This window comes from Colletotrichum chrysophilum (assembly GCF_026319265.1).
Source record: "Colletotrichum chrysophilum strain AFK26 chromosome Unknown scaffold_16, whole genome shotgun sequence".
Taxonomy (NCBI): domain Eukaryota; kingdom Fungi; phylum Ascomycota; class Sordariomycetes; order Glomerellales; family Glomerellaceae; genus Colletotrichum; species Colletotrichum chrysophilum.
Window position 1 is genome coordinate 333,526 of NW_026517303.1, and position 18,795 is coordinate 352,320.

At 57.3% G+C, this 18,795-nt stretch overlaps 5 protein-coding genes across 5 annotated transcripts; 3 read left to right on the forward strand and 2 right to left on the reverse strand.

The window, feature by feature from the left end:
* Positions 1 to 6,602: 6,602 nt before the first annotated feature.
* Positions 6,603 to 7,111, forward strand: COL26b_003050 (uncharacterized protein; the record flags this gene model as incomplete). The annotated part of the gene is made up of 2 exons (XM_053175955.1): positions 6,603 to 6,793; positions 6,859 to 7,111. 2 exons carry the CDS (start codon positions 6,603 to 6,605, stop codon positions 7,109 to 7,111), a joined length of 444 nt encoding a protein of 147 aa, XP_053040122.1.
* A 497-nt stretch (positions 7,112 to 7,608) lies between these two features.
* COL26b_003051 (uncharacterized protein) lies at positions 7,609 to 8,126 on the reverse strand (the record flags this gene model as incomplete). The annotated part of the gene is made up of 2 exons (XM_053175956.1): positions 7,609 to 7,682; positions 7,742 to 8,126. 2 exons carry the CDS (start codon positions 8,124 to 8,126, stop codon positions 7,609 to 7,611), a joined length of 459 nt encoding a protein of 152 aa, XP_053040123.1.
* Positions 8,127 to 8,144: 18 nt separating this feature from the next.
* Positions 8,145 to 8,938, reverse strand: HEM12 (Uroporphyrinogen decarboxylase in heme biosynthesis; the record flags this gene model as incomplete). Its single annotated transcript, XM_053175957.1, has 2 exons — positions 8,145 to 8,827; positions 8,884 to 8,938. 2 exons carry the CDS (start codon positions 8,936 to 8,938, stop codon positions 8,145 to 8,147), a joined length of 738 nt encoding a protein of 245 aa, XP_053040124.1.
* Positions 8,939 to 9,359: 421 nt separating this feature from the next.
* On the forward strand, positions 9,360 to 11,492 carry COL26b_003053 (uncharacterized protein; the record flags this gene model as incomplete). The annotated part of the gene is made up of 1 exon (XM_053175958.1): positions 9,360 to 11,492. One exon carries the CDS (start codon positions 9,360 to 9,362, stop codon positions 11,490 to 11,492), a length of 2,133 nt encoding a protein of 710 aa, XP_053040125.1.
* Positions 11,493 to 15,247: 3,755 nt separating this feature from the next.
* On the forward strand, positions 15,248 to 18,156 carry COL26b_003054 (uncharacterized protein; the record flags this gene model as incomplete). The annotated part of the gene is made up of 4 exons (XM_053175959.1): positions 15,248 to 15,883; positions 15,940 to 16,629; positions 16,683 to 17,972; positions 18,028 to 18,156. 4 exons carry the CDS (start codon positions 15,248 to 15,250, stop codon positions 18,154 to 18,156), a joined length of 2,745 nt encoding a protein of 914 aa, XP_053040126.1.
* Between the last annotated feature and the right edge of the window lie 639 nt (positions 18,157 to 18,795).

Genomic DNA, 18,795 nt, shown 5'->3' on the forward strand with positions numbered 1-18,795 from the left:
TAGGTTCCCAAGGTGCTCGAGCTTTGAAGGTGCAGGTGCGTAGAGGCCGCAGGTGCAGTACCGCAGGACGCTTTCTTCGGTACCACAGGAAAGTGGAAGGAAGGCAGCAACCCAAGGAAGGCCGAACAAGGTTGCACATGCGTAAGTGTACGAACATGGACGGACAAGGGAGCTCGACAAAACTAAGCAGCTACCGACGCAAGTCACTGGGCAATTGGAGATGGGAAATGGGGGAGAGAGAGGGGGGCACTCTGGACGGAGGAGGGGTGCAAATGGTGGTCTGTGTGCATCTTCCTGGTTGTGGGCGGGCGTGGGGTGGGTCTGCACCTTACCTACGGAGGTACCTGCCGGGTACACTGACTGGCTCTCTGTCACCTCACGGTCTACACTCACTGTAGGTACATTGGATTGCTTCGGTGCCCAGCCCGCAAGCAAGTCTCGAGAGAAGAACAGCAGAAAGCAGAGGTGCAGCAATACCTGGAAGCAAAGACCCGACGTTCTTGACACTGACACCGACACTAGCACGGCACGACACCACGACACGGCACGGCGCCGCCTTGCAATACCGCAGCACGCTCGGTTGGTGGCGGCAACGCGGGAAGACAGGTCGAGTTTGTCTTGCACGGTTGGGCGGGCGGGATAGCAGGCGGCAGACCAGCACCAGGGCTTGCAGGGTCCCAGGTGCTCCAAGACCAAGGGAGGGGCCCCCATCCATGGATTGGATCGCTGCCAGCTGATTGATGCTGTACCTCTGCGCGGTCGTCACATTCACAGCACAGTCCAGTACAGTACAGTCCGCAGGTCGTCGGGTCGGTGCCTTTGGTTTGGGACTCTTGGTTGAGCGACCGCCATGTGTCTGTCGTGTGCTGTCGTGCCTGTGCTGTGCTCGTGCTGTACATCATGCCCACGGGTTCCGTTGTTGGGCAGAGCAACAGAGTCGACGTCGCCTGCCTCCGCCCTCGTACATGAGACAAGCCGCCATTCTTCTTTTTTGGCAAACGCTCGTTGATGCAGATATACCGACGGTTTGTGCGGCAGCCCACTTTGGGTGGACGACTGGTATCGACCACCATTGACACGACCGCCAGCGCGGGGTTTACCTGTGCCTGTCCGTACATTCAGATCACTGGGCATTGGGTCTCGCTCTCACTGGCGCCGGCTCCTTCCATTCCTCTTTGCTTTTTTTCCCTGAATGTACTCTGCAGTATGGAGTGCCAGGGTTGCCGTCGCGGTGGATACGAGCGATGCGCGATGCGCGGTGCTAGAGTGCGGAACGGGTGATGGGCCATGGCCCGCCATCCTCTGCTTTTTTAACATCCGCCGGACTCTGGCTCGAGCATCCGCAGACTGTACGAATAGAATAGACGAGCGCGCCTCTTGCCTCCTTCTTCCGGGTGGGTAACGTACCCATGGACAAAGTCACCTTGCCATGCCACCTCGTCAACTCGTCCACACGCAGTGCAAAGACACGATGCCATGTTGGAAGACGCCTGCTTCGTTCTACGGGGACCTCGGATACTGACAATGCGGACGGAGCCAGCCCCTTCCTCCCGGGGTTCTTTGTTTTCCTATTGTTCTCTCCTCTCGGCATGACGAGCCAGTGCTGTGTGTCTGAGTACATGGCCCCGCTGGCACTTTGCAGCATTGCCGGTACGGAAACAGCAGCTAGCGACGGGGCAGGCAAAAAAGTCGACAAGGATCAGGTACGCCAAAGCCAGCTCAGCTCAGAGACACCCTAAGGTGGACTTCGTTATTGCCTACCCAAGATCATCCATCACCTCGCGGCGGGGATTCACTAATGCGTACCTGATTGCAGTTCTGATTGACCCATCGGCGACCAGCTTGATGCCCGAACATCGCCAGTCTCGGATGGCAGACGTATCCTTTCGAACGCAGGACGCCTGCTCTGCAGCTCAACTCATCCGTCGTCCTCCTCCTCCTCACGTCCTCCCGCACAGAAAACCCGTCGACCCGTGTGTTACCACACACATGCCACACACTTCCGTCCCGTCTGGCACCCCGCCCGTCGCATCTGCCCACAATGTCTTGGATCCGATCTCGTTCGAAAACATGGCAGCTTGGAGTTAATCTCCCGTCCGTCAACCGTCTCGTGTCGTTCGTCTCTGGCCGGCTTTGCTTTCCATGACACGAACGCACGAGGCCGGGCAATGAGAGTCGGCGAATCATGCCGAAACCAGACATGTCGAGCGGCCCCCCTCCTTCGTCATCCCGCCCAACAGCCACCCCAACCCGACACAATGGTCCACGAACCATTTCCGCGCCCATGTATCGGTCCCGGCCTTAGCAGCAGGCCTACTTTATGCCAAACCATTCCCTCGGTGCCCATTGACACAACCCGACTCCCCGACGCCTGCTCGGCGCATTGCTTCAGCCGCACCTCCTCCTGTCTCGCAGAAGAAGGGGGGAGGGGGGGGGGCGCGCCACCCAGGCCTGCCCGTTGACCACTGGGAGCTCCTCCGTGCCACATCTCACCCTTGACAACTGACAGCGCCTACCTGGCCCCAACGTGCTTGGCCACGGTCGTCTTCTCGCTAGCCCGTGAAAGCAAACTTCCACATTGGGTCGTTTCTGGGCGCTTTGGTGCAAATCAAAAGCGCATCTTCCATTCGTACGCCAGCCATCCGCACCCGGCCGGAACTTCACCTGCAGTATCCCCGCCTGCTGTGTTACCCATCGTATGCCATCTGCCTCTTCTCCATTGGCTGAACCGTCCAACGTCCTTTTGTTCGCTCCGCGCCGGCCAGGAGCAACAACCGGGTGCCATGGCATCTGCTCATCTTCCCCTGTTATCAGAGTCCTCAAGCCATGTCCCTGGAGCGAGCCGCCCGAATTGCGGTGTGGGAGCTGTGGTCTATGCGCAAGACCTTCCGATGCGTTGCGCCTTTTGCCGTTTCCTGTCAAATATTACGCTGCAGCTTCGGAATAGCACACAGGCTGCCAGGCTCGGTTTCTGGCTGTGTTCGCCAAGCCGGATTTCCGCCTTACCTCCAGCCACGGCAGCCAGCTTGACAGCTAACTGGCACCCTTGTCCTTTGACAAATAACTGTGAGCACGCTCCTCGAGATTATCAGAGCAACTTTCTCTATCGGGGCTGTTTGACGTCTATCAAAGGAGGCCCTGGGGTCATAAGACCTTGTGATAATACATCCTGGCTGCTCGTCGTTTCTTTACATCTTCCACCTACTGCAACCATGAGTTGCGACGTTGTAACACCCATTTCACCTCGGCCAGCAAGGCAGGACGCTACGAACTCTCGGCTACAAAGCATCCGCCGTTCGTAAGAGTGGTCGTGGCCACCGAAAGGCCGGAACACATACCAACCCGGTTTCTCTGTACTAGATAAACGCATGGCCGAACACCAGACAGCAATTCTCTTACGAACATCAAAAACCCAACGACGCAACGAGTGCGTATGGACTGGCACCGAGATTATTATCGACGATCTCGCGACCTCCTGGCCACATTCAGTCCGCTTCCCGGCACCTGAGCCAAAGCCGGTAGATGATGCAGGCACACGTCGTAGACGCGAGGTGGATAATCAGGGGACCTTGTCCTAACAGCAGACAAGGTCTAGGGCACCCGGAGGTGATCCGGTTGCCGCGCTAGCACGGGCGTGGGCCCTCTCCATGATGTGCGCTCGCCTGGCTGTTCGTCTGAAGTGCGAGGTTCATCTCGGATAAAGAGGCAAGACAATGCCGTTCAATGTGTCTACAGGCTCAAAGTCTCCGGAGTTGTCAGAGTCTATACGCCTGATCTCTCATCTGAACCGCCGAGGTGTCCAGGAACAGAGCCGTGCAACCATTCAAACGAAACGGCATGGTCGCATCCAAAGTTAAGATCTAGTCGTGACGTCAAACAGCTCAGCCGAACAGAACCCTATGCATAGCCAGTGCTTATACTCACAGTCACAACCTTGGGTTTCAAGGGATGGAATAGCCCCACGTCGTAATCATTGCACTACAGATAGGTCCCTAATGGAACAGACTTGCCCTGGCTTTGAGTTGTTCTAGTGTAGAAAGCTTGATCCTTCCGTCTAGCATCCCTGCCCACCTCTCTTTAGCGGTAGTCAGTCTTCAAGACCAGATTGGCTTGGATGGCTTAAATGACAATGGGACCAACAGTCATCGGCGTCACCTCGGCTCCGGGCCATCGCATCTCAAGCATTTGGATATCCTCGGGGCTAGGAACGGTCTGCTGAATGCGCGTCATCCACAGGAATTCGCCATCGGAGTTTATTCGCAGATGCAGATCGCCGTTTGCCGAGCTGTCAAAAAAAGGACTCTAGCGGCAATGCCCGCGCGCATGGTAAACTTTTTTCTTTCCGCCGCGACAGGCCAACCAGATTTTCAGGATTGCCACCGCCGGCTCTTCAGATGGTCTCAATTCGAGATGGGCCAATCATCGAGGGAGACTTTGCTCTTTCCGGGCCAAATCCGGGCCAAATTCTGCATTCAAGGTTGTCTGGATGCCAGGACGACACTCGTTGACATCCCATGCACTGGTTCCTGCGACATTCATTGGACTTTCAAGAACCAGAGTGCATCGGTCTAAGCAGGGGCAAGAGGGCAAAGGTCAAGAAAAGAGCTGCGGCCCTCTGCTCGAGGCTTGTGTTGGCACGGGGCTGGAGATGACCGACCGATGTGAAAAGGCCGAGATGTGACTGGCTTGAGCATTCTGCAAGGTCTCGATGTTTGGACGAAAATCCGGGGTGCATTCTTACCAGTCACAATCATGCACCAGTTTCAGCCTGGCGGAGCAAGTGCAGAGCCCAAAGACACTTGCGCAACGAGGCAAACGTCACTGCTGCCCAGACGAGTCACGGCGCGGTTAAATGACACGGCATCCTCTGGTTTTTCTTTACTCAGGCAACTCGAATTGAGTTTGCTGTCCATCGGCTCTAGGGCAGCGCCGAGGGCCGGCAGACAAACCTGCCGCGGTGGCCAGAGGCAAAGGAGACGGAGCACAAGTCTACTGGCGTGGATCCAAGGGCAAGTTTTTTCACCCTCGTGCCAATGCCAAGCACGTAGTCGCTTTGCGATCAATGTGCGCATACAGACTCCAGACCTCCCGCCTGGGAACGTTACAGCCGGCTGGGAGGAATCATCAACACCAGGTCACAAGACCATCGGACGAGGCCGCAGCTCTGTTGCGTCGAATAGAACATCCTGGGGTAACCTGAAGCCCTGCTGCTGCCGCCAGTTGCCCCTGGTTCTAGACCCGACACAACGTGCAGCAACAGCAACAATATCACTCAGAGTCGCACTTTCAACCGCTTGCACGCCTTGGTTCCTTTCGAAGTATGCACAGCTCGGCCAGTCACAGAAAGGCCTTGCCAGCCTCGTTTTCTGCATCTCCGCCTTGCAATCTGGTTTCATCGTCAACCTCGCGAGCCCGAGAACAAAGACAGAGACGTTCGTCGTTGGAAAACGTCCACATCCACCCCGCGTGTTTGCCATGGCCTAGAGCCGGCGATTCGCAGATTGCGATCAAGTGACACGCGTAGCTTGAATGACACCACCAGCGACTTTGCCTATCCCAGACAGGGCGGAGCTTTGGGGTCCAGAGCAGAGGGACAGGGACCCAAAGACCCAGGGCGAGTGCTTGGGGCCGGGCTGGGAAGAGGGTGCTGTCGTGCCTGTCGGTTCAGCGGGTGCGTGGTGTTTTTGGCTGGATGTCGTTGTTTTCATTACGTTTTGGTTTGTCAATGACTGGCTCCCCGGCCCCCGCGGTTTCTTTAGACGTCCACACTCCCTGCTAGCCAACGCGCGATGCCTCTGGCCTCTCAACCGCTGCAAAACCTCCCGGCAACGGGCTCTCTATCCTTTCCCCTCTTTCTCTCACGGCCATGTGCCATTGTGTGTTCTGTAGGTATCCACTGCAGAAAATACAAATTGGGGGGAAAGAAAAAAAAAAGCCCACATGTTGTCCATGTCCAGGCTAAACATCACCGAGACCGTGCCCCTGGTGTGGGGAAAGCCACTTGAGCCAAGGCCCCAAAACCAAGAGGGAAAGAAAAAAATATTTCAGCGACCTTGTGATCACTTGTTGGCGCAACCTACGTCTGGCTGGAGGAGCAGGCCAAGGATGTGCTTACGCCGTACATGGGAAAGGTCGCGCAACATCTGCTTGCGGCCATGACCGAGATGCCAATGCCAATGCCAATGCCATCCTTGCCTCCGTCCTCCCACCACCACCACCAAACGAAGCTTAAACAAAGACCGAGTAAAACTGCCTACTGCTGTGCCTCCACGTTCCTATTTAAGTCCTTTGTCTCCCGTCCGTCGTCGCCGCCGGTACACTACCCACCTGTATTGCACTGTCACCAGAATTTGATTCCAGGAGTTCCAGTGTTTCTGCGTTCTCATCTTGCCATCAACTCTCGAACCACACCGCATCGATCGCCCTCTGTCCCGAGAAACGCTCCTCGCGTTCTTGTCATCCCTCGCCCCGGTCTTACTCCGACGAAGCCCGGCTCATCGACGACTCATACATACCTCCCCAAGCAAAAGACTCGCGCTTCGCAAAAGCGACCCGACAGACACCAAGCACCAAAACCAGACATTTCCTCGCGCATCCTCACAATGCTTGCCTCCCACGGCCGCGGCGGTGCCGGCAACATGGCCGACAGCACCAAGTCGCCCAAGGTCACCCCCAAGGACCTCGAGACCCCGACCCTCAAGACCTCCGTCGTCACCACCGGCCGCGGCGGCTCCGGCAACATGGCCAAGAACGCCGACCCCTACGAGACCCGTCTGCGCCAGGACGTCGAGGGGTGAGTCCCATCCGCCACTTTTGCCCGCAAGAAGCACCCTTGCGACTAACATGCTCCCCTCACAGCGTCCCCCGCCGAGAGAGCAACGGCGCAACCCACTACGGCCGTGGAGGCGCCGCCAACGTCTTCAAGACCGGCTCCGAGGAGGAGGCCGCCGCGAAGAAGGCCAAGGCCGAGGCGACGGCCGCCGTCGAGGACGACGAGTCTTCGCTGCGCAAGACGCCTTCGCCCACCGGCGGCCTCCGCAGCCCCGAGGACGGCAACGGCCTCGCCGCCAAGGGCAAGCAGTGGCTCAACAACCTGACCAAGAAGGCATAAGCGCTTTCTTCTCTATTTCTTTTCTTTCCATGCACAACTTTTCAAGCGATTATGATAATGACCAATTCGACTTATCCGCCCCTTCTGGGGACGTCGGGTCATGCACATTGGCGACGGAGTTTGGGGATTGGAAACAGGAAAGGACATCAAAGATGGTCTCCCTGGGGCGTTTGGAATGGGCAACGAAAAACGTTGAAATGACACAAAAAAAAGTTTACGATACCATATGCAGCTATTTGATGAAACCAAGGCACGGAAAGGAAAAGCAAATATTCATGTCGTCACTTCTCTCATTTAAAAGCATCACATGCTGTCCACATATTGCCCGGCAGCTCTTGGCTTGCAACAAATGATATTGAGATGCGATTTTTGGTCTATACCTATGCCGTCTCTAGTAAGACCAGTAGAGATGTGCCCCTCCCAGACGAACACCTTTTATACGCCCGTGACATCTCTCGAATAATGGTTCATGTGTTCTTCCGTACCCTAACACCTTTTTAGTTCTTCGTCAGACGGTGGATCTCAGACAAGTAGAATCTGAGGTCCTCGGGGTTGACACCCGGAGTGATGCCTGCCAAGGATTAGTTACGCTCGTTCTTCTTTTGCGACGCAATGCGTGTATCGACTCACCGTGTCCGAGGTTGGCAATCCACCCCTTCTTCTGGCCCCAGAAGCCATTGACCATTTCCTCGACCGCCTTGGTGATGTTCTCGTGGGTGCCGTAGAGGACGCCGGGGTCGGCGTTGCCCTGGAATGTGATGTGTCTGTCGCCACGAATCTTGACGGCGTCGGCAGGGCTCTGCATCCAGTCGAGACCGACGACGTCGTAGCCGATGTCGCAGACCGTGTTGAGGGCATGCCAGCAGCCCTTGGGGAAGACAGTCATGGGCACGCGCTCGAGGTTCATCTCCTGCAGCTTCTTGGGGAGGTTCGCGGAGATGTAGGAGAGGTAAGGCTTGCTGAACTCCTCAAAGGCAGCCGGGCCGAGCTCGCCAGCCCACGAGTCAAAGACCATGATGCTCTGGGACAGCTGTCAGTCACAAGGGAGACGTCGCAGTGCGGAAAGAAGACATGCCTGTGCTCCGGCCTTGACTTGCAGGGCGAGGTACTCAACGCAGACCTCGGCAATCTTCTGCAGCAGTTTCTTGGACTCCTCGGGGTATCTGTAGATCCACGTCTTGCTGTGGATGAAAAGCTTGGTGCCGCCACCCTCGACCATGTAGCAGAACAGCGTCCACGGGGCGCCGCAGAAGCCAATCAGGGGCACGCGGCCGGCGAGCTTCTTGCGCGTGAGGGTGATGGCCTTGTATACGTAGTCGAGCTCGGCGGCGACGTCGACGTTCTTGGCCATGACCTGCTCGTACTGGCCGTCCGTAGGGCTCTTCAGAGGGTCGGGGAAGTGCGGTCCCTTCTTGTCGACCATCTCTACGGTCATGCCGAGGGCCTGGGGAACGACGAGGATATCGCTGAAGATGATGGCAGCGTCGAGGAGACCGGCGAAGCGCTCGATGGGCTGCAGGGTCAATGTGCTGGCAATCTCGGGATCGCGGCAGCAGGCGAAGAAGTCGCGGTTGCCCTTGGCCTCGTGGTACTCGGGGAGATAACGACCGGCTGTCTGGAGTAAGCTGCTGTCTTTTCTTCGTTGTCTACGGTGCTGGTCCGAGGGGTCCTTACCTTGCCGCATGATCCAGCATGGCGGGCGCTCGACCGTCTCGCCTGCATCGTCATGTTAGTCTGCGTCTCAATTGCAGCGATTGAAAGCTTGTGCTTACCGCGCGCTGCCCGCAGCAGCAGGTCGTTCTTCAATGGCTCAAATGTCAACTCCATCTTGTCTGGTCGGCCGGCGTCTGTGATGTCTGGATGTGCCGGTGTAGATCCTCTCTAGATGCAAGATGCCCCGCGTAATCCGCGACCGCTGAAAACCCCGCCAAAGCTTCCCCCCTGTCCTGTCCAGTCGCAGGGCGTCCCGTCGCCGAGGTAGCCGGCCGGAGCGGCTTAGCCACACCCGACCGCACTGAGGTCGTGGCTGCAACGAATAGTGGGCCGGCGAATACAAGCTCTTCCAAACTTGCTGACCTCCCTGCCAATTCGAACTCCACCGATACAGCGATTCAAACGCGCCAAAGCGACCCAATTGACCGCCAAACCCACGTCCGAATTGACGCTGCTGACCTTGCTCGCTAGGCATGGAACAGGCGCATTATAGTCCATCAATCAATGAACAGTCAGATGCGAAACGAGCGTCCCAATGTCCTCCCGACCGACCGCGCGCTGCACCCGAGCCGTCCAGCAGCTTCGAGCGCCGACAGAAGCGATATGGATCACGGATGGGCTGCTCACGAGCGCCTTTGAGCGATACTGCCATGTATCGCACCTCGCGCGACGGAACTCGAGCTCCACGCCCGGCCCGCTGGAGAGCCGGAAGCGGCTTGGGAAGCGGAAGATGACGGCCATGTACCTCGATCACCAGTCAACCCTGCCGCCCTGGGCCATGGAACTCCCCGTCGACCTCAGCAAGTGGAAGTGGCAACCGCCGACTCTTCGTCAGTCGAGCGGGGGAAACGATCTGCACGTCGAGAAAGACCGGCCGGCACCAGCAGCGTCGACCACACCGTGGACGGTGATACAGAAGATGATGAGGACCCTTGCCGGTGAAGAAAAAGCCCAAGAAGACGACGGGAGGGAAACTCTACCGGCCGACCCCCTTATGGAAAGGCTCTCTCAGGCTCGATCGGCCGTTGCTGCCTCTACACCGCAAGCGATGGACCCGGCATTCTGGAGCTTCACGCGGCACCTTGAGCAGGACATCAAGTCGGGCGCACTGGACTCCGATGCGATGGTGATGGCTGTCTCGACATTCCCACTGTCCCTCGCCAACGCAGAAGCCGACCGGCAGGTCGTCGACATTGCCATTAGGGAATTCCTCTCGGCCGTGGTCAGCGGCATCAAATCGTCCAGTCGTTTCAGCGCTGCGGATCTCAAAGACACTTTCTGGAACATGGTCCTAATACAGGCATCTCAGCTGCTCGGGGGGCGCACAAGTCTGCCGCTGGTTCAAACCATACTCGATGCGATTCCTCTCTCCTACATCGATGATGTCCACGAGGGCGTTGTTGCGGCAGTGCAAAGCCTAGTCGCGACCAGCCTACAGTGGCGCACGCGGCCCGCGGACATTGGCGTCGCGCTCCGCAGGCTATGTCCCGAGGACCACAACGCACTACTCGGCAAGTTGGAAACTGCCATTCACGAAGGTATGAGAAAGACTCGGAACCAGACGCGTCAATTATATTGGTTGCAGATCTTGGCGCACATGCCGCTGGTAAGGCAGGACTACCTGCTGGACGCTTGCGTCAGATCGGCCTACTTCGACCAGTGCTTGCTTGGGTCCGCCGGCCGACATCTCAGCGAGCTTCTCTTTGACCAGTGGACGAGCCGTGGGTATCTGCAAAGTCATGGAGAGGGGGTTGCTGAATGGCCACGCGACTGCGCCGGCCGTCCTGACCTCAGCCTGGCCGCGCTGGTCGTCAAAATCGGCTACAACACCCCCTTCAACTACATCGCCAAGACCGTATGGATCCTGCTAAGCCTACTGAAATTCTTGCGTCGCTTCGGGCGTCAAGAGGAACTGTTTGATTCCATGCGAGCTTACTGTCAAGTCAACACACGCATCCCCATCATTCCGTTCTCGCTGCTGGCCAAGGCGGGCGGCGATCACCGTTTCGCCCTTACCACACTTTCGATATTGGAGAACCATGCGGATCGCCTGGATGGCAAAAAGCGGCAATGGTGGCAGTGGTTGCCCCAGTCCGAGAGGGACAAGCAGATCCTCAAACAATGGGATTGGAAGGCCTGGCCGCGCTACGTGGAGGGAATGATCAAGGATGAGTCCATCAACCCCGCCATCGTCTGGAAAGTGGTACGCAGTGGGGCCGTGGCCGACTTTCGGTGGAAGAAGGACTGGCGCCGGGTCGATACACGGAAGAACGTAGCACGACAGCTGCCGTACGAGCGGCGTTTGGCAGAGGCAGAGCGATGGAAGAAGACGAGGATCGAGCTGATTCAGAATATGGCAGTCTGGTTTTCAGAGGCAAAACATCTCACTGACAGCACCATACTACGTAACGTGGGGCGGTGCGTTACGTGGCTCAGGGCACATGAGGTCGAGCTCGAGCACAGGGTGGTCTTGGCGGTGGTGACTGTAGGCTTGCGGGAGCTCAAGAGGTGCGAGCCTGGGAGGACGCGTCGGATATCCTGGGTGTTGGACATTATCGAGGAGCACGGAGGGGAGAAGGAGAGGCGGCTCGTTGCTCGAAGACTGCAACGGTGGAGGGAGGCCAACGTTGCCTCGGGCGAGCGTGCGGAGGAAGCGAAATCAGGGTAGCAGGGTCTCGTCGGAGGATGGAACACACTGTGAAGTCATGTGTGTCCCCCCCAATCAGGCGTCCGTGAAGGGAATGTGAGACGTTGAGACATGGGGCCTGGGGCATCGAGTCTAGCGCAGCGAGTCCACGGCAGTGGTGCCTGAAGGGAGGCCCTCCCAAGGTGAGACACGAGAGAGTGCAGAGTTGCAAAGAAGAGGCATACTAGCGCAATGTACGGAATTCTGCAATGAACAATGTTTCGTGTCGGGAGAACATTCGTTCGCCACGAGGCATCATGGGCCGGAGCGGCAGAGCGGTTGATGGTGGATGGTGTATGATGCGAAACATGGCCACGAAGATTCCGGCATTGGAATCTATTCAGTCATTGAAGCGGAGGACCACCATCGGCCGGGCCCGAGGAGAAAGTGCGCTGGATGTCTCTGCCGCATGCGTACGGCGAGAGTGTCGTGACCCCCATTGGAACCACCCACCGGATAGCAACCCACAAAACCCTTTGTCTGTTGTACTCTTGACTCTGATGTCTCTGGCCGGCCTCATGAGACAGGCCCAACTTTTTTCATCACCAAGGAAAACCTTGTTTGGGCGGTGCGCGTGCTGCGTGTGGTAAGAACAATTGCGGCAGGCCGATCCGTCTCCCACGTGTTTGCGCGGGCGGGCGGGTAAAGGGCAAAACGAGACATGCAACAAAAGAGACGAGATCAAGGGTTTGCCGCGCCGGCCAGACTCCGGAGGGTTGACCACGGTCATTTGCGGCCCAAAAGGCCAGGGCAAGGGCCAAACGGTGTGGACAGTGGCTGGGTAGGTGGTGGCGGTGAAGCAGCAGAAAGGGGGCGAACTGTGTGCAATCTGCTTGTATGTCTACCTAACCTAGATATGTAATATACGGATAATGCAGCTCATGTGTGTATACTGTGTGTTTGCTTAAAGCTGCGCCGACCAGGGGTTCACGACGAGGTTGCAAGGCAAGGCCCCAGGCACAGAAACAGAAACAAGCAGACGTGAAAGAAGACGGCAAGTCGGAAGACTCGGGTGTGGCTCCAAGAGGTAAGTGCTGCTGTTACTGCATTGGGACGTCGAGGCTTAGCGTTCTCCTTCTTGAGGCTCTCTGTTCGTCGTGGAGGGTGTCTGTGGGTTTTGATAGGAGATGCTTCTAGACGAGGGTTTGGAATGGCTGGAAGGCAGATGGAAGCGGCATCGAGGGATCTGGTCCGTCTATCCAGCCCCTCTGGTACCGAGCAGCTGTTGGTTGCTGGGATGGTGGTCCTTCATCTTGGTAAGAAATATGACCTATGCAACCAAATCTGAGGGCCAGAGCAAGTGATTGCAAGAAAGGCGAACGTGCCGTGTCCTATGCCCGGCGTAGATTTGTTGGAAGTGAAGAAGTGCGAGGTCCGCGGGGTGGGGGGGTAACCAGGGGTGGTGGTGGGTGATGCAGCAAGCAATTGGCGTATTCGGCCGAGGCATTCGGCGAGTCCAAGTACATAGCACACAGCCTGCTTGCCCGCTTGCCCACTAGGGCCATGGGCCAAGAGGTGCTGGGCCGCGGAGGGTCTCTCTCAAGGCGTAATTCTCCTCTTGCTTCTAATTATTACGTGCAGCGAGGATGGGGAAGATGAGCAAAGAAAAAGAAAAACTGAGTGGGATTGGCGCCAGTCGAGGTTGCTTCGCGAGGTGGATGACATCGAACTCGACTGACAATCGCTGTAAAGATAACCCTAGCTGGCGTTAGCTCACATGGCCTTATTAGATGGAGGTTGGGCCTATATCGCCGTGGACAATGGGATTGGGCATTTCCCCATCCATGCAGCATGCACCGCAAGTGCCCTGCGGAATGTTCCATTCAGATTTCGCAGAGACAGGCAGCAGCAGCAGCAGTAGCAGCAGCAACCGCAGGACGAGACAGATCGACCCATCAACCCTGCTTATGCCTGTGTCTTGCTGTCTATCTGTCTATCTGTCTGTCCATGTGTCCGTCTGCCTGCCCACTGTCTGTGTGTCGAGAGCTTGTACCTACACACATGGGGAGAGAGACACAGTGACGGAGAGGAAGAGAAAGAGGAAGAGAGAGAGAGAGACAGAGAGAGAGAGACAGAGAACTGAACAAGGAACAGAGACAGTGCCAGAGGCACAGAGGCAGACCGAGACGGGCCGGTCACGACGAGACAAGACAACGATGAGCACGACACGACTGGCGAGGAGGATCAGGGACTCGAGACGGACGGGGCAAACGCCGGCGCCAGGCCAGGGCTCGGCAGCTAGGGGACTGCCTCACGGATAGGGCGCGGCACTGTCGAGGCCGGGACAGATAAGCTCTCGACCGATGCATCGATGCTTCGACAGCGCGCAGGCACAGCATCACGTCCTTGACCTGTTTCCTCCAAGGTCCCTCCAAGGCGCAGAAACTAGACGATTATCTCCGTTGACCTAACGTAAGGCTCCGTCGCCTCGAGCGCAGCGTGGAGGGACAGGAATAGAGGCCAGGCGAGAAGCAGATTAGCGAAGCCGGCGCTGGCGCTGAGGTGTGTGCCTGTTGCGTGATGTTGCGATGAACCATTCCCTTCGTGGAGGTGTGTCTTGGGCAGAGAGAAAGACGCCAGGGGGGGCCGAACCCCCGCATCCGGAAGTACTGGCTACCTAGGTGCCTAGGTACACTGCCCTCCCCACTGTGCGTGCGTGCGTGCTCACCTCACCTCCACCGTCACTTGTTGCTCACCTCGGGGTCGCGCCTCCAGACCCCACGAGGGACCCCTCGTCGCCGGCTGCCGCCAGGTAAGGAAGGTTTCGCATACGCACACCCCTTGCACACTGTGCCTGTCTGTCTACCTACCTTCATCCCATGTTGTTGCTGCTGCTGCTGCTCCTCGTTCTCTCTGTTCGTCCGTTGTTGGACACGGCATAGCGCGGCGCACAAATCCAAATCCAGTTGCAAATCCACGACACCCCGTCTTTTTTTTTTTTGTTGCCTTTTGTGCCGGAAGGCGGAAGCTGCTGCTTATTCTTCTTCCTCTTCTGCTGTACACTTACATGGATACATAGTCCTGTGTAAACCCGCACTCCAACTCTCTCGAATCCTTCCACGTCCTCTTGCTCGAGTCCTCTCTCTCGACCGCCAACACATCCCACCACCTGCCAACACCACGCCAACCCGAACTCTTACACAACACCACCACCACTACGATTCGACTGCTCGACACCACCACAATCAAGCAGCAGCCAGACCGGGGCCCAGTCTAAATAAAAATCACCTCCTGCATATTCCGCCCGCTCCTCCCACACGCACACACACACACGCGCGCATACATCTCCGGCGACCACCCTGCTCCAAGTGGCCCTGCACATACAACAGCCCACGTCCTTTTTTACGTCCGTAACTCCCCCCGGACGACCCAGCCGATCCTCAACCGTTCCCAGTCTCTACCCTCTTTCGATCGCCATCTCGACCTCGCCCAACGAATGACCGCGCTGTTTGTCTGTCGTCGAACCTTAACAGGAACTCATATCACCCGCCCTCGCACGCTCCGCCGTTGACAGAAAGACGACAAGTGACAGAACAAGACCGCCGACCAACAATCAAATGGACCAAGGCCATTATTCCGCTGCACGTCATGCGCCCGGTGCTTCCATCTACTCGGCCCAGGCACCGGGCCACCCTCACGCCTATCAACAGCTTCCGCATTCCCACCCACATCAGCACCACACTCACTCGCCCGTCAACCCTCACTCGCCGCCCCATGGCCAGCCACAGTATTACCCCATGAATCCTGTGAGCCCCTCCGCGCCCGGCCCCTCCATGGCAAGCCCGCGCGTACTTCCCAACTCAGATCTCATGCCCGGCCCTCCCCAGTCGCCCGGATCAGCAACATCTTCTGTGCCAGGTAAGACGGGTGTGCCCGCCGGTGCTACCTCTCCCGGCGCCTCGGTCGCTGGCTCCGCCATCAGCTCCAAGCCCATCCGCAGGCGCATGCGCATGATCACTTCCTGTCTCGAGTGCCGCCGCCGCAAGCTCAAATGCAACAAGTCGCAACCATGCGTCAACTGCATGAAGTTCTCGCGCGACTGTGTCTACCTCAGTCCCAAGCTCGACGAGGCCAGCCAGCTTCGTCTAACAGAGATCAAGGAAAAGGTCGGCTCCTTGGAGCGCCAGTTGGAGCGCGACGTTGCAAAAACGACCTCCCGCGCTGCCCAGCAGCAAGCAATCCTGGCCGATGACGTCGAAGATGAGTTCGCCGAGGAGCGCGATCTCGAGCCCACGGACATGACGGCGCTCGATGTCACCTACGATGAAGATGCCGACGGCACAGACGATCTCATTGATCTCGGTGTTCAAGTTGGCCGCATGCGCATCACGGAGCGAATCGGCGGCCTTTCCAGGCCTAGGATAGCAGAAGAGGTGCGTATTTGGACAGTCGTCCGAGTTCTGGGCAACATTCTAACCGCAATTCGTAGATCTCTGCCGGCATTTCTGGCGGGCCTCCCGGTTCAGGAGGTCCTCCCGGCCCTCCACCCATGGGGGCCATGGGAGGCATGGGAGGCATGGGAGGCATGGGAGGAATGATGGGCGCAATGGGAGGAATGGGCGGAGCCGGACGTGGCGGGCCGCCCCGTGGTGGACCGCCCCCTGGGTATCCCGGTTTCCCCGGCCCACCGCCGGGCATGGATGCCATGTCCACCGTCAGCGGAGGTTCCAACGGCTCACTCCCCGACTTTTTGAGGCCGGGTGAGTCCTACATTCCTCCCTCGAGCGGCTTCTTCTTTGGCCAGTCGGCCGAGGTGCAGTCTTTGGAGTCTTTATTGCCCACTAGGGAAGCCGCGGACCGTCTTCTTCAACAATACTTCCACGCCGTCCATCCCGTTGCGAGATGCGTGCATCGCCCATCGTTTGAGAACGACTACCAGGGTTTCTGGGAGGAAATCTACAGCAATTATGAGCCACGGCCGTCCACGCAGGCCATCATGTTCGCGGCGTGGTTCAGCGCCGCGGTAAGTATGGATGAGCAGGTGGTCTACCGCCTGTTCGGGGTTACCAAGGCGTCCTTGATCGACAGGCTCAAGGCCGCGACGGAGACTGCGCTGGGAAAAGCCAACTTCTTGAGGACGACGAGAGTCGAGACGATGCAGGCTTTCGTCATGTACATGGTGCGTCCTATCCCAATTGTTTTTGTGCTTGCAACTGCTGACTTGGCATGCAGCTTCCGCTGTGCAGAGCCGAGGTGTCCAGAGCTCACTCCGTGCTCGTGGGCGCCGCGGTGAGGATGGCAGAGTGTATGGGTCTGCACAGGGACGGGGAGACATACGGGTTGAACCCCCTCGACACTCATGTGAGAAGGCTCATCTGGCACCAGCTGTGCTTCCTAGACATCCGCACGTGTGAGGCACAGGGCCCGCGGCCCGCCATCCGCCGAGAAGACTACGACACCAAGCTTCCGCTCAACTGCGAGGAGGACGAGCTCTACGCCACAGGCCCGCCTCCGGAGCCGGCAGAACGGTGGACCTCCACTCTGTTCTCCCTCATCCGGTTCGAGAGTAACGAGATGATGCGCATCATCTGGCTGGACCGTCGCAGGCTCGAGAGTCGGCGGACGACTCTGACTGCCGTTCTCACAAAGATTGAAAACTTTCGCAAGCGCATGCTGGACAAGTACGAGAAATACCTCGACGGCGACGTGCCTGTGCAACGGTACGCAAAGCTCGTGATGAACCTGCTCCTGTACCGTCTCTACGCCATGGTCCTGCACCCTTACCACGCCAACGCCAACAGTCCCATGCCGCATCGCCTCAACAACATCCTCATCATGTCGGGTATCATGATTATCGAAATTTCCATACAGCTCGAGACTGTACCCCGATACCAGGATTGGGCCTGGTACCTGGGTGCTTACCAGCAGTTCCAGATCGCTTTGCTCCTGGCCACTGAAGTATACTACAGGCCCCAAAGTCGAGAAGCCCCCCGCATCTGGAACTGTCTGGACTACGTTTTCCAGACGGACCGTACTCTGCCGCCCGAGATCAAGGGTTTGCAAATCTTGGGCGAGATCATGAGCAAGACCTCCATCTACCAGGGCATGCGCAAGATGCGCGCGCCCACCGGAACATCACGCGCCGCTCCGAACAAGAACGCTGTGGGCGTCAAGAGCCCCACGATGCAACCATCCCCTCAACAGTACCAGCAGAATGTGCCGATGGGTCTCAAGTCAGAAACCGGCATGGCAGCCGGCTTGCAACCGCCTACTCCCGTCAGCGGCGTCGGGTCTCCGGGGATGGGGTCTCCGGGCGGCCCAGGAGGCCCTCCCGGAGGCCAAATGGGCGGTCCTCCACCCAACATTGTCTTTGCGGGTGTCTCCAACGGCGAGGCGCTGTGGAGTGTGCAGCCGGTCACTGCGGATAGCCCGGAAAGCAGCTGCGACGGCGCAAGCGTTGCCGGACACAGGACGACGCAGGCTCCTATGAACATGGTGAACTCGCTCGAAGGCGTGGACTGGGTATGTCTTTTTTTCTTCTGTCTTTGCAGTGTCACGAAGCTAACTCATGGTGCAGGACATTATCAACAACCTGTTCCCGCATGACCCGAGCACTGGCGAGCTCAACATTTCCGGTTTCCACGACCCGAGTCTGGGCCTGAACGGGTTCCACTGGGGCCAACAACAGGCACTCGATCTTCATTGATTAAACTTACGTTGAGCGACGACAAGCAAAAATGTCAGACACCCATCTCTGACATGTTGATTTACACATACATATATAAGTACACATTTAGCACATACGTAATGCACAGGGTCTGCATGTATTTTACGAAACATAAAAGGACAGTGACGGTTGGGATACGTTTGCGTGATGCAGTGGTTGGCAAAGAGTTTGTCCGAGGTTGCGATAATAGAGAAAAAGGATACCGCGCAGGTTTGTAGTAGTCGTGTGTATGACAGAGAGGGTTGCTGGTAGACTCGTAGGCCGTTTGGGGCATTTAATGCAGAAGATCAAGGTCAAATATGCGTCAATAAGTGTCTAAAAGTGATCAAATCCCATCACGGGCAACAAGAGGCACTCGTTCAATGAGCTCATCATTATTCGTTACGGTCTAGAAAGGCCCAATTACAAAAGTAGAAATTACCGCGAAGGAAGCAAGTGACATCGCGCAGTAGGAAAAATCGTCATGACCAAAACAAAATAAAACCCAAGAGGTATCGTTGTGCAACCACCTTTTGTCCCCCCCCTTCTCCAAATCATCCCATGAAGCCTCAGGTGTCGTAAGCTTCGTTTTCTTTGTGATAATGTACCAACCCGTTTCCTTCTATTCCTTGGGCCTTT